This window comes from Dermacentor albipictus, chromosome 7, assembly GCF_038994185.2.
Source record: "Dermacentor albipictus isolate Rhodes 1998 colony chromosome 7, USDA_Dalb.pri_finalv2, whole genome shotgun sequence".
In the NCBI taxonomy this organism is placed as follows: Eukaryota; Metazoa; Arthropoda; class Arachnida; order Ixodida; family Ixodidae; genus Dermacentor; species Dermacentor albipictus.
The window spans coordinates 10,521,378-10,535,920 of record NC_091827.1 but is presented as its reverse complement, the minus strand read 5'-3'; the positions used below and the strand labels follow the sequence as shown (position 1 = coordinate 10,535,920).

At 50.0% G+C, this 14,543-nt stretch overlaps 2 protein-coding genes across 3 annotated transcripts in view; one reads left to right on the top strand and one right to left on the bottom strand.

The window, feature by feature from the left end:
- LOC135904370 (beta-1,3-galactosyltransferase 1-like) overlaps positions 1-884 on the bottom strand; it is a 32,643-nt gene extending 31,759 nt beyond the window's left edge. For both annotated transcript variants that reach the window (XM_065435056.1, XM_065435055.1), the window contains exon 1: positions 672-884. The gene's annotated coding sequence lies outside the window, so the exon portion shown is untranslated. The remainder of the gene's footprint in view (positions 1-671) is intronic.
- LOC135904373 (CD63 antigen-like) overlaps positions 1-14,543 on the top strand; it is a 41,041-nt gene that overhangs the window by 17,392 nt on the left and 9,106 nt on the right. The window contains exons 2-4 of the mRNA XM_065435059.2: positions 11,598-11,858; positions 12,838-13,232; positions 14,068-14,245. Coding sequence (XP_065291131.1) covers positions 11,712-11,858; positions 12,838-13,232; positions 14,068-14,245 — 720 coding nt within the window. The 5' untranslated portion in view covers positions 11,598-11,711. The remainder of the gene's footprint in view (positions 1-11,597; positions 11,859-12,837; positions 13,233-14,067; positions 14,246-14,543) is intronic.

Here is a 14,543-nt window from a genome sequence, read left to right as displayed (position 1 = left end):
GATTGTATCTGTTTTTGCTGCGAGGCCGTTTTGTCCATTGGATCTGTCACAAAGCGTCTTGCGCTAAATTAATATACATTATAGCAAATGCTCTGCAAAAGCTCTGCATATGCTGGGCAGTCATGCATGTACCTGGCAGTCACAGCACAAAATCTATGCAATGTAAACCAGACATGTCCGCCCTATATGAAATATTAATTTATGTTTCAAATATCCTACTGTTACATACCGGCAACATCGTTGCAACGTGATTTAGACATCTGTTTGTCGGTTGTGGGAACTTTAATTCTTAGTAAAACGGATATGAGGGAACGTCTCGTGGATATGTCTTAGGTTCGACCAAGAACTTCTCACGGGGGATAATGCAGCATGCAACATTCTATGCGGTTTACTGGGATGCGAACGACAGTGTTGAGCGGTTTTTTACTGGCTAAAGTCGCAAGCGGCTCGGAAATTCATCGTTTTCTCAGACGTCGACTGTACAGGCGCTGCAGTTCTAGCGACACGATCGAGCACGCAACCACGTCGGTCACGCGATCGTCGGAGTACTTCTCAGCTGTTTGAACGGCCCGCAATAGAAGACACACTGTTCGGCAAGTTCGAACACTCAGCTCCAGGAGGTATACGTACTCGCCTGGCGGCCGAGCAGCCGTCCGAGGCAGTCTACTCACCCGATCGGCATCGACGGCGGGCGGTGGTGCGCCTGCGAAGCGCCGTCGTCGTCCTTCCCGGGAGAAAGCATGTTTCTTCAGTCGTCGTCGTCGTCGCTCGGTGCCGGCGGCGGTGCGCGTCGCTCTCCACTTGCGAAACGTCGCCGACTCAACCGCTGCTGGCGCGAGGGCGGCCGGCCGCTTGCTGCGCCGCGCTGCTCCGCGGTCTCGCCTTTGCCGCAGGGGGGCGCCAGGGGTCAGGGAGTTTTCTCCCTCTCAACCCCTCTCATTCTGCCCCTCGCGTGCGCTACCATTTTACGTCGCTTTGGTGACCTCGCGGTGGTGTGTGCAGTGTGCGCCCACCGGGGGGCTCTTTGCCTCGTGCCGGTCCATGTCGCGTGCTGAGGGGATAGAAACTAATTATACTGTACGCCGTACCTGAGAGACAAAACTTTCTGTCTGTCTCTCTCTCTGAAACTTTTGGTATCTTTATAAGCACCTCGCTATTAGACTACGGAAGACGAACCACCTGCGAAAAAAAGAAGCAGTCATCTGTCAGTTGCATTAGCAATTAAATACTATTTACCAGGCCCCAGAAAACAGTGTGACCCTTTGAAGTCACGCTGAGGTATAGTAGGCCGAACCAACTGAAGCAATAGGTACGTTTAAACGACTTTAGGATTGTGTCAGTGCGCTCGGATTCTGGAATGCGAGGTATGAACGTCACGTCTAATTGTGTCGCGTGGTTAAAGCACTCGCAGGGCTCCAAGAATAAACCACTCCGTTACAGCGACGAAATGCCTGCTCTCGGCGAAGAGCTCAAATCGGGAAATTGGAAATGCATTATCTCTGTTAGTAGCTATAGTTTTATTTTTCGTGCTCTCCGTATATCCAAAAGTCATCCTCTGTTTTGTCATGTCGGTGCTTTAAGCCCTTTTCCCCTCCTTCTTCGTTTTATAATTTCTGTAATTGTCCGCCGGAAAAATATTACATCTAAGGACAGCCGTTGTTCTCACTTTCCAGAAGGCACTCCAATCCTACACCGTCTTACGGACGGCCGCTTTACACTTCGGAGCTCTTGTCGGCGAAGTCGCGGTGTCCTTCGTTGCCCCGTCTTTGCTTTGAGAGAGTGAAACGCTAACAGACTCGCGCGCGCTTCCATTCTAGTCTTTCCGACCATTTCAGCATTGATCCGCTCTCTCGATGATCCCATCTTGTTTCCGAGACTTTCCCGTCTCCTTTTGTACACCCGCCCTCCGAACGTAGATCGCTCGTCTGCTCGCCTCACAAGGGAAGACACAGTGACAAGCCGTCGGCGGAGCCAACCACTCCCGCGACTTCGGAGCAAAAAAATAAAAAAATAAAAAAATAACGAAACCATGCACTATCAACGTTTACAGAACAGACCCGCCGGCTTCTGGTGCCTTAAACGTAGACACACCCATTACTTTGTCCGCTAGACTAGACGAGCTGAGTCCTGTTCCTTCTTCATGGTCCGTTACTTTCGGTTTACCAGGAAGTACCTGGTGGGGCCAGAGCCAACACGTGCAGGAGCGCACGCGGTTTGCGCAGAAAGAAAATCCGGCTGACACGCCGCAGCCGCTTACAATCGTGCGCCCGCTTGTCGCGCGCGGTGTTGCGGTAAAAGAGTGCAGCACACAGGAAGCCAGAGCTCGCGTAAGCCAATCAGGAGAGCGCGCACGCCGGATCACCGCTGTGTTCCTCCGCGAGTGAGTGAGGGAAATAACTTTATTGGAGGTCCGGCGAGGACGCGAACTCGTCGCGCACCCGGTTACGTCGGGATTCGTGCCGCCTGCTTTCTAGAAAGGGTTTAAGCAGACGACGCGGGAGCGCCCCGTGACCATTGCGCACCATAGGTGGTTATAACCGCTTTTTATAGAAGTCTTGGGCACCGCTATGTTGCGCTGTGAACGATATGGTATATTGAAATCGAAAGTAGCGAGAACGAGCGTAACCCCAAAGACGACGCTGGACAACAAAGAAGCGCTCATTTCGTTCTCCCAATTAACATTTCTAATTTTAGCGCCGAATGCTCTGTGTTAAAGCGCCACTCTGACAATAGGATAACTGCCACCACCAGTATATAGAAAACAACCGCAGGGAAAGTTTGATGCTCGCTGCAGGAGCGCTTAAACATTGCGTCCGCGAACGGCATGGTGATGATGATGAAATAAGCTTTATTAAAAAAGATAGAGCCGACGATCTTGCTTATGTCGCCCTCAGGTGGGTGGCTTCCTTGCTTTGCTCGGTCCACCAGTAGTCGCTGGTCCTCCGGGTCAGCGCTGTCAGCAGCAAAGCAACTAATTTGAACAATAACTTTATAAATGCTGAAGAAGGATGAACTTGAACAAAAAAGGAATTTGCGCGAAAGATTTCGCCCGCATTGTATGCACATTGGCGAACTTTCAAGTAAACCTTTGTGTTGCGGGTAGCACTTGCATTGCCCGAATCCTTTTCTTTCTTTTTTCTTGCCGCTTTTTCGTTAATATTTTTGTCCCTTCGCGCCATTCCAGCCATGCAGTCATACCAATACTATAAGCTGTCAGCATCAGTGTGTAACGACACCAGTACTTTTCGAAATAGCAAAGGCTATCTGCCGGAAAGGAGGGGCTAGCTAATAAAACCCAATAAGCGCTTGCGAGGTTCGGCATTGGAGATTTTCAGATTAGGGGACGCAAGTGACTTGCGTACGCAAACACTAGGGACGACGGTACTGCGCATGCGCAGACCGTGACGTAGGGGTCTGCGCATGCGCAGTACCGTGACCCCTAGTTCTTGCGTACGCAAACGGCTTGCCTACCCTAATCTAAAGCTCTCTACTATTTTCTCAAGCCGACTATATAGCCGTGCCGGCCCGAGCACGCCTCGCGGTTTCCACAGAGCTGCATGTATTTAGAGAAACGAGGTGCAGAAGAAGGCTCGCGCACCAGTCGCGGGCGGTGTGCAGTAGTATACGCGAGAGCGAGATTAAGGACGACACGGGCAGGGTCGCCCGAGTTCAACGCAAACCGACGCCTATGTGCATTCTGTCTCACACAATTGAGTGCAGCATCGCGCAGGCCAGAGCTTAGCGCGCCATCTAGTCAGACGTCGAGTCCATCAAAACCTTGGGCGCTGAAGAGTTCATTAATGAGCGGTACCTATCGCGCTTGACCAATCACGTGGCAGCCATGGCGACATTGCGGGAGTGTGCTGAGCTGCGCTGGTTGTGCACCTTGAAGGGGTATCGAACAGCCCAAAAGACGGCACACGCCACGGTAGCGTGTGTGGCTATGGCAATATACTCAAGGCGGCGGATTCGACTCTGCCGCGGCCGCATTTCTGTGGGGGCGGAATGCCAAAATGCTCGAGAGATTTCGGTGCACGTTAACGGATCCCAGGTGGACAAGATCAATCCCGAGTGCCCAACTACGGCATGCCCCATAGGAACCAGAGTTCCTTCGGGATGCGTATCAATCAATCATATATCAGCGAAAGACGGGGCGAAGTGTAGACGAGGGACTGTGTCTGCCGTATACACTTGGTCCCGCCCTTTGCGCGGTTCGATCCCACTTCAACCTGCGACACTGCGGGACAAGGCGAGCCGTTCCGCATGTCTACAACGATCTCTTGAAGGAAGTTCGTCGTGGCACTTGATAGCAAAGTCAACGCCAAGTTGTCACATATGCTGATAGCTAGATATATGGTAGCATCAGTTAGTAAAGGTAGGATTAGAAGCAGATTGTACTGTCAGTGTGGCGATACTGTGAACCAAACTGCGACCCGCCACAAGCTTTGACATTTGTCACTAAAGCAACATTTAACATTTGACGTCGATGTTTTCGAATGACTCCATTTGGCATGTGAGATGTTATTTGGTAGCAAACAGTTATAGTTAGTATGCAGTAGGTAACGGGGGAAAATCGTTGTTGCTCTGTCTCTCTTATTAGCTGGTTACAAACCGAAGTTACGATGTACTTAGCGGCACAAGTGACGAGCCTGCATTTTTTCAAGGTAGGTGACTTACATGTTGACATATTGGATTGACATCTTGACAAGGATTGACATATTGGCAAGAGAGAAGAGAAATATTTATTTGAGGGAAAAGCTGAGAGGTCGGCCTGGAATGCTGTGTTCTGCTCATCTACTCATCGTAACGATAGGAGTCCTTGCTTTGACAAAAGCAAGTCCCCGCTGGTCTAGATGTCGGCCATCAGAATGCGCCTTCCACGTTTTTTCTTCTCTCATAGTTATTTCGTGCAAGCTTTCTTTTACTTTATTTATTAAGCGAAAAACAGCCTTTTTTTTTTTTTAGAAGAGTGAACCTCTGGATAAAGAAATGAGTAAAGAAAAGCGACAAGGAAACAAGGGGCAGACTACTCGAAAGGAGCTCGTACTTCTTTCTTCCGTGAAATTGTACTGTTCATCTTCATTATGATCAATGTAATATTTTATGTCCGCTGCATGAAAAAGGCCTCACTCGCTTTCGTGCCAGTGATCCTCAATCACCACTATCACGCGTCAGCTGACTCCATCCACAGGCCTGCAAATTCCCAATCTCATCGCACCACCTGCCTTCCTTGCACCCGTTTCCTTTCCCTTGGCACCCATTCTCTAACACTCAAATCTGTCGCGCTTAATCAACTCACACACAAACACACAAGATACAACTGGCCCCACTATAACGACTGTGCAAGACATGAGTCATTGTCGCGTTTCGTAACTGGCCACATCCGCACAAGTTCGCCGCAGCTCACACGGCCGTGGCCCTACGTATAGCTTCCACTGTGCTGCATGGTTTTCTCCTTAGGGCCGAGTTATGTGCACGCGTACGCGGCACACGCCGGACTGACGCCGCCGTGCTCGTGAATACGTACGTCAGCGTACGCGCGTGTACGCGCCGGTCGTTTCTGCGTGCCCCGGGGGCGTTCTTCCTGTCCCCTCCCACTCCCACAATAGACGCCCACGTATACAGGCGTGCGTGTCGGGCGGAAGGAATCCTCCTGCGGCGGCGGTAGTTGTTGCACGTAGCTGGGTTTTGCACAGAGTGTCTCGCAGGTGCGGGAACGCGACGGCGTATTTCAGTCTACCCGATCCAATCGTGTACTCTACTGTCCTGTCCTCACATAACCAGAAGGAAAAGGTGTGGCCATCTTCAAAACACATCATCTATAACTCGTGGCCGGGTGCTCTACTTCAAGGACGCATTACGACGCTGTCGAGTTCAAATTCTGAGAGGCGCCCAAACACGGCGACAGCTCCACGCACTCCATCCTTTGGTTCCCTGCCCACGTCGGCGCCATTGAGGGGGTTCCTCTGAACCTCAACGCGTCTGCCCACGAGGCTGCGCGTGGCTTTACCGACCGCGCTGCCCTCGGATCTGGCGACTCTGTCCCCATACGCAGAGACGCTCCTATCACGCACAACGAAATTACTAAATTATTTTACTTAGAGAGAAGCGTTTTCCCGCCGCCTCATTCCAAGTTAAGCAGGCCGCAGGCGGTCACGCTCAGACTCCTGCAACCTAACTCCTACCCAAATCCGGCGTCACTTAACAGCATATATCCCGAGATTTATCCGAATTGTCCTTGCGTGGCCTGTGTTGAGGATGCTACTTTGCTTCATATGCTCTGGGAGTGCGGGTCGCTGGGCCCGAAGTTCACCAAGGAAGAGTGACACGCGCTCCTGCGAAGTGCAGTCTTTGAGGACCAAATCCCGGCCGTCCAGCGCGCCCGCGATCGGGCCGGCAGGCTAGATCTGTCAGTCATGTCGTGGGATTAGCCGGGTGCGCGTTTTATCGTGTTTTTCTGGACCCAATAAAAGTTTATTCACTCACTCACTGAAGTCCGAAGTTGCGAATCAGATGAGTCTGTGCGTTTGGTGCGAACGCGTGATAGATAGATAGATAGATAGATAGATAGATAGATAGATAGATAGATAGATAGATAGATAGATAGATAGATAGATAGATAGATAGATAGATAGATAGATCCCTACCAAAAATTTTTATAGACAGCCTATAGACAGTCTATAGACGTCTATAGACTATCTATAGACTTTCTATAAAACATTTTGTAAGGGGATAGATAGATAGATAGACAGACAGACAGACAGACAGATAGATAGATAGATAGATAGATAGATAGATAGATAGATAGATAGATAGATCAGATTTCGACGGTCGACGAGTGTGCTCGCTCCTGTCATTGTGATGCCATCTGTCGCTGTGATGCCATCTTCGTTATGGCGTCGTCGTCACACACTGTCATGCATCTGTTGTCATGCCTTCGTTGCTGTGCCGTCTTGATCGTGCGATCGTCGTCCTTCTCGCTTCTTCATCCGGTTGTCACCATGCAGTCGTCGTCATACCATCATCATCTCATTGTTCTCACGTCGTCATCGTCGTCGTCGTCACATTGTCACCATTGTCGTTATTAAAAAAAAACGACAATTCATTGGAATATGTAGACTTCGCCAAAGAATTTGAGGACACATTTCTCAAAAGTGGTGATACGTACAGTATCTTGCGTTATGCTCTCATTGTTGATCGGCTTCTATTCTGCAGTTGATACGTGTGCCCTAAGGCTAATATTGCCACGTTGAAGTTTGTGATGGCGAACAAACACAGTTGCACAACGCAAGCCAAAAAGCTAATTGTTTATTGGGCGAGCACACTCGTCGACCGTCGAAATCTGATCTGCGGGTCGAGCGCGTCGGCTTTTATACATGACTCCTCGAAGGTTCCAGCGTAATCGCTGGTGATTGCGTACCTCCCAAAAAGTACAACACTATATTCGCGTCGTGCATACAATCTGATTACACATGCAAGGTTCGGCGAGAAAGTACACGACAGATAGAATCAACGATAACACTCGAGTAAGTTCCGGATCATACAGGCGCGTTTTGCGCTGGGCGATAACTTTAAATTTTTGTCGGGTGAAATGCAGTCCCCGGAAAAAGAAATAAGGACACCTGCCACAGCAATACAATAGAGTATTAGTTTAGTGGACGCAAGCGGCTTGCGCGCGCAAGAACTAGGGGCCCCGGTACTGCGCATGCGCAGACCCAGACGTACGTGCCTGCGCATGCGCAGTACCGTCGCCCCTAGTTCTTGCGTACGCAAGCCGCTCGCGACCCCTAAACTAATACTCTTTAATGTGACAATACATACAGGTGTCCCAGGTAACGTTAGCCGAACTGTTCAACGAAAATTAAAAGGAAAACCACGCATAAACACCACGCAAGATACAATTTTAAGACCTTTACGAGGTTCCCCGTAGGTCTTATATAATTGTATCGTACATATCGTGCTTGTTTTCTTTTAGTTTTTTTTTTCATTGGACAGCTTGGCTAACGTTAGTTGGGGCACACCATATACAAAGTTAATTAGCGAGAACGTTGAGCATGATACGAACTTGACGAAAAAAAATATAAATAGCGCAAAACATATAATTTGGACATCTCTCCCTCAATAACTTTTGCTTGCAACTATATAAACATTAGAAAACACGTAGAAAGAGTTTAACAACAACAATGACGATGGCAGTATTTAAATAAATTACTGTAACTGCATGCAAGTGCAATTGTTTCTCTGATCATGCGCGGTTGACGCGCCACTGACATAAAAGAACTCGAGGCGCTGCATGGTACGCCATGTGTATTCATTGTCTTTCTTGAAGAAACTGTCATATCGCGAATCATGAAAAATCTACTAGCGTGAACTACCGCTGGCGTGTCTGTTGTGATCACCAACGTGCACGGGCACCCTTCAGCACAACGTGGACACGTGCGTTGACTATCAGGCGTGCAGCGTTACGTTATTTATTTCTTCCCTTGTTTCTTTCTTCTTTCTCACTCCCCCTCCTGCTCCTCCTCTATCCCTTTTGCATTGCGTATTCCCAAAACCTGTGCTGTCAGGGTTACCACGCATGGTCAACTGCCGATACGAGTAGCCCCCCTTCATGTATAACCACCCCTTGGCTCGTCTCCTCATCGCTTCCATCGAGAGCAACTCAGAACGCTCCAAGTGTCATATCTGATATACTAAAAAATAATAATAATAAAGTGGAAAAAGAGGAAAGAAACGGAAGAGTTCAGTCGCACAAGGAAATGAAAAAAGAAAAAACCGCGCCTTCTTAATACACGTGAATCCAGCGCGTTCCCTGCCGTCTACCCGTTGTGCATCTGATCTACGATCAGCGTTGCGTTCGCCAATGCACCAGCCACGGGCAAGACGCCGGTCGCGGTACAACTGATTGGCCGTGATCTGCGGCCACATCTAGTGCACGCGACTGACGAAAGGGGCGCGACGCCGTCTGTGTGGTCTATGGGTCTTTAAGCCTCCTTCCTATAGGTGGGTCACCCTTCGCTCTTTTTCTTTTTTTCTTTTTCTTCTTTTTTTTTCAAAACCCACCTTTCCGAGGGCCTGCGCAATCGGCGAATGTGGCTGCTTGCATAATCAAATCCTCCTCACTCTCATGGTCTTCATTTCCTATTGGTTTTCCGTTATTCCGCTTGTCGCCAAATGTGCACCACCTTTGTAGAAATCAATTTTGGCAGGACTGCCTAGACCACGGGAAATTTAACAAAAAAATTATAATAGGAATCCTGGGGGCGCATGTGTCTTTGCTGGAGATGCAGGTATGGAAGTTCACATCACAGGAAAGATATTGATGATGATGATGATCCGCTTTTATGGCACGTACCCACTTAGGGGGATGGGCCAGCTGGAATCGGGCGGCAGGAGGTAACCTTAGAATTCCTATTTGAAGAGGAGAAACGCAAATTAAAAGAACAAAAGGAAAATTGGTATACAGTACAGGGAGATGCCTAAAATTCTTATTTTGTGGACAGCTTATTCATTTGAGACTTCGAATCGATTAGGGGTTTCGTAGGATCTGGCTATCTGGTCACTTTCGTCTCGTCAAACCAAACGATTTGAGGCCTTCTAGTGCACGTAGCACGACGAAAAAGACGCCCCAAGTTAGCGTATATAGCTATGCACGGAACAATAATAATGTTTCGTCGTCGTCGTCGTCGTCGTCGTCGTCCTCATCATCATCATCGTCGTCGTCGTCATCATCAGCCTGGTTATGCCCATGGGCAGGGCAAAGGCCTCTCCCATACTTCTCTAACTACCCCGGTCATGTACTAATTGTGGTTTAATTACCGCAAAAAGGCCGAAATGAGACTCAGATACGCTCGTTCAAACTGCGCTCGCCTAAAGCCAGAACCGGAAGTGTGGCTTTATTCAATGAAGAAGAAGTATTTTAATGATTGGAAAATGTAGAGAGGTCGGCCGGATAATGGAGCATCTGGCCTGCTACTCTACGTAAGGGAAGGGGAAGAGGGGAAGAAAAAGGGTCACAATGGGGGATGATAATGGGAGGAACGAGGTGAAGGACACATTACACAACTGGTATCACAGGCGTGAGTCCAGGCCCGTGTCACCTAGGAAACGTGAAAGTGCACGCATTGTCTCTGTCGTCTGCCAACTCTGTGGCCACGCGCCTAGCAAGAGGTCCTCCGACAGTGGTCCATTGTGTAAATGTATTCAATGAAAATTTAAAAAAAAGATGGTTAGATCCCGTATATAGTGCAGTCCAAAACAATAAACCACATGGCACCCTGGTGCACTCAAGACGACCTCGTCTCTCCTCAATGTCGGCCGCTGTCGAGTCGCCTTTCAACAAGAAATCGTGCGGACGAAGTTGCCACCTTGTTGGCCTGAAACAACGGCCTTGTGGCTTTGCAAGTTGATCATTTTCATACGAAATAATTGCGTGTGTAGATACAACGATCCGCAGTGGTTATTCATGTGCGCAATACACTTATTGTTTTGCAGTGTTTAGAGAAGAACGATTGCTTGGAAAATTAGAAAGACGAAGCATAATACATAGCCCTACAAGGACGCCTGAAGTCACGCAAGCAGGAGGATTGGACAAATCCGTGTGCCACCCGTTGGTATAGTTGAAAAATCGCAGTGCCGGACTTCTCTCTAGTATTCGTTGGAAACTCTATGTACGGTCCAGACCTCTCCTAAACAGATTCACTTACGTAGACTTCATAGTGTGTTTGTTACGTACCGTACTGTTTGTTATGCGTGATCCAATTTTCACACACAATTGTAACCTATTTCATCGCACGTTTAGCATGTTTAGAATGCCGTCGACTTATTGCAAACACGAGAAATACTGACAAATCGTTTACTCCACATTCCCGCACATTTTGTTGTCAACACCAGCCGCTAGTCTGCAACCTACCAGATGTTAGAGACGCAGATGTTGTACACAGATGTTAGAGACTGCAGTGGCAAGGGAATTCCGTTATACTTTGCTTAATTCTTATTTTCTGCTACATTTAAGACCTGACTGATTGTAACACTGACAACAATGCATGTGAATCTTTGGTCATTAATATGCTCGGCACTATCAATCCAACCCTTATTTTACTTCTTTCTGGTTAAAGGTTTAATATGCAGAAGCACTTGTTTCCTCTGCTTATGTGCTGCTGTTAGTTCTGATGCAAAATGATAAGTTTTTGTTTTTTGTTGTTGCAGCCATAGTTTGTTTCACAATCTTTGTATATAATTACTACTATGTCTCACTGTGTGCTATAGTTTTTCTATGTACTTCGCCGACGTTGCCACGTAAGATGTTTTTGGCTTCGTCGAGCTATCGCCGTAGCTTCTGGCCCAAAAGTGACCGTCCAATTCAGACTCTAAAATTAAGCTCGATTTAATGTCCTCCACGACACTACCAATCGTGTTCGAATTCATTTTAATGCCGCCACAGGTGCGCTGTCAATATCTAGATCCACGCATTTTCTTTTAAAAATGTCAGCCTCTTTAAAATTTATGTATTTTCACATATTATTTGCTAGATCTCTACCTGATAACCTGCCGTATATTTTTTCTTTCAACTTTTCTCTCCCCTTCTCCCTTTGGAGGCCGGACCCGTCTCGGCCACTAGTGGGTAAGCGCCATGGAACAAGGAGGAAAGGCCCGTTGAACAGGAGGCGCGTCCAGAAGCAGCAGCCGCGCCTCGGAGGCCAACAGCAGCCATGCGGCTCGTGCTGGCCAACGGGCTGTTCTGGGGCAACGCCCTGGTCGCCGTCCTGGCGGTGGGCATCGCGGTGCTCGGCGCCAGCTACGGAGTCCGATGGAAGAGGCACATCCTTGCCCTCATGCCAGGACATCACCTGTCACTGGTAAGACAGACAGGCACACCACCGACTGTTTCCGGGCCTTTTCACGAGAAGGAAAACAGGCACGCATGTATGTATGTATGTATGTATGTATGTATGTATGTATGTATGTATGTATGTATGTATGTATGTATGTATGTATGTATGTATGTATGTATGTATGTATGTATGTATGTATGTATGTATGTATGTATGTATGTATGTATGTATGTATGCGCGCGCGCGCGCGCGTGTTTGTGTGTGTGTGTGTGTGTGTGTGTGTGTGTGTGTGTGTGTGTGTGTGAGTGATTCTCACTGAAATTTCGATTATAGGTCCTTTAGGCCTTTTAGGGAAGGAGCATATACAGTAACTCTAGCTATAACGAAACGGTAGCGCCATCTTTCACCAAAGCGCGACACATGACGCCGCCGTTTCTTTGCATTCACACTTACCCCGTCACTGGGGGCTCCAGAAGGGGGGCCCTAGGCATCCCTGCAACCCCCTCCCCCCTTCCCTGTATCTTTCCCTGTACTCCGTGGCCTTAGCCCAGTTGCAGGAACGCTTAAATTTTCGGCGGTGTACGACAATGATTCCAGCGTTATAATCACGTGAAATTTCACGAAAGATGTCCCCGACAGAGATCGTCCGAAAATACCGCCCCGTAATCCACCCTGACACTGCATGTGTTCTGCATCTGTTTGTCGGGGCCGTTGTTGCGCGCCGAACGTGTACCACCCACGCAGTGGCGTAGCTAGGTCGTCTGGCACCCGGGGCCCATAGGTCTTCTGTCACCCCCCTCCCCGGGTGTAGCCGGCGGAAAGAGGGGTGTCTTCAGACGTATATGACACCCCCCCCCCCCCCCTCACTGGCCCCTTGCACCCGGGGCCCACGGCCCCCCGGCCCCCCCTGTTGCTACGCCACTGCACCCACGGCGTCGGGATGATCGCAATGCGTGTGTGTAGTATGTACATACCTCACGTCACACCGTCGTGGCGCCCGCAGGTCTCCCTCTTCATGGTGGGCAGCGGCTGCGTGCTGCTCGTGGTCAGCGCGTTCGGCCTGTGCATCTCGTGGCGGCTGCGCCGGCGCGACGGCGCCAAGGAGGGCGGCCTGTCGGCCGAGCGCGGCGCGCGCGGCTGCGCCGTCTACAACGCCATGGCGCTCGTGGTCATCGCCAACGTGGCGCTGAGCGCGATCGTCGTGCACCGGTACGTGATGCGCGCCCGGCAGGACGTGGACGAGGACCTCAAGTACGCCATGTACCAGTACTTCGTGGACGCCTCGTCGCGCGACAAGCTCGACAGCCTGCACCGCGAGTTCAAGTGCTGCGGCGTCCGCAACTACACCGACTGGACCATGGCCACCACGGGCGCCGACCTGGCGGAAAAGGGACGCATGTGCGTTGTGCTCGTGTGTCGCGCCATTGAAAGGGACCGGCACGCTGTACTGTCGGATTCGACGCCATCATTTTCCCCCTGAATGGCTCGCGTGGCTCAGAACGCTAACACAGCGGAATCGGACAGTCCCGTTACAGCACTGCTCGTCAGCACTGAGTGGCTCACAGGGCGGCCTCCGATTAGCTCAAAATGCAAACGTGCAGGAATTTGACAATATGGCGGAATTTGAGCGTCCAGAATAACAATGAACGAAGAAAAAAACATTAGGAGAGAGAGCCAGTGGCACAGCCTTTCTTTTTTCTTTTTTTTTTCTTTAGGTAAGGGGGTGGGGAGGGGGCTCGCATTTTGCCAGGGAGATAGATGGTGTCTTGCGGGCAGGTGTTGTCGCACGTAGGTTTATGCCAGGTATCCTGGTACTCATTTTTCTTTTTTTGGAGGGTGGCGGGGGTGGGAGTACGAGGACACACGTTTTCGGTGTTAGTAGACAAACGCAGCTGGAGCGTATTGCGGGTGCCATAACCCCGTTCTCGAGCACAGGGTAGGGCAGTAGTGGGCAGGCCTTGCCCGAAATCACGGCGGCAGGGCAGGTGGAAAGAAAGAGATAAGAGCAAATCATAAGCACACTTGTGCATTAATTCATGCCGGGTCGACTAAAGAAAGAACAACGCTTTATAGCAAGAACTTCCAACCATGTGACCAATGCATGTTGTTGCGGATATGCTGAGAGAGTTTCGACAGGCTTAGATAACCTCACAAGTCTGACTAAACCCAGTAAGTAGTCTTCGTGGATGCGAAACGTCAAGCGCGGACACCTCTCGATCTCCCTCTGGCGCAGGGTGGCGGCCAGCTCGTCGACGCGCACGTTCGTGCCTCGCACGTGCTGCGTGGTGGAGAGTTCGGGCGGCGCCTGCCTCAAGTACCACGAGCAAGGCTGCCGGGACGTGCTCGTCGACTACCTCAACATGCTCATGCCGTCCGTGCTCTTCTGCGCCATATGCGTCGCCGTCTGGCTCGTGAGTCTCTTCACGCTCTGGACCGGTCGCCGCCTGCCGGCAGCTGCGGAAAGCAGCGGTCCTCGCAGGGCTGCCGCGTGTTCCAGAGGAGCCCTTCCTGACCGGCTGCTTTCTGTAACTGCCTGCAGGCGGCGACAGAAGTTTATGCTTGCAACGTTTATCCAAGCAACGATATTTTTTTGTTTTTCTGGGCGGGGGGACCCAGAGTCCTGAGGCCACCAGCGTAGACAAAGACGGGCCCGGAGAGGCACCAACGTTCAAGAAACGTAGAGTCTGTAGGAGAAGAAACACAAGTACG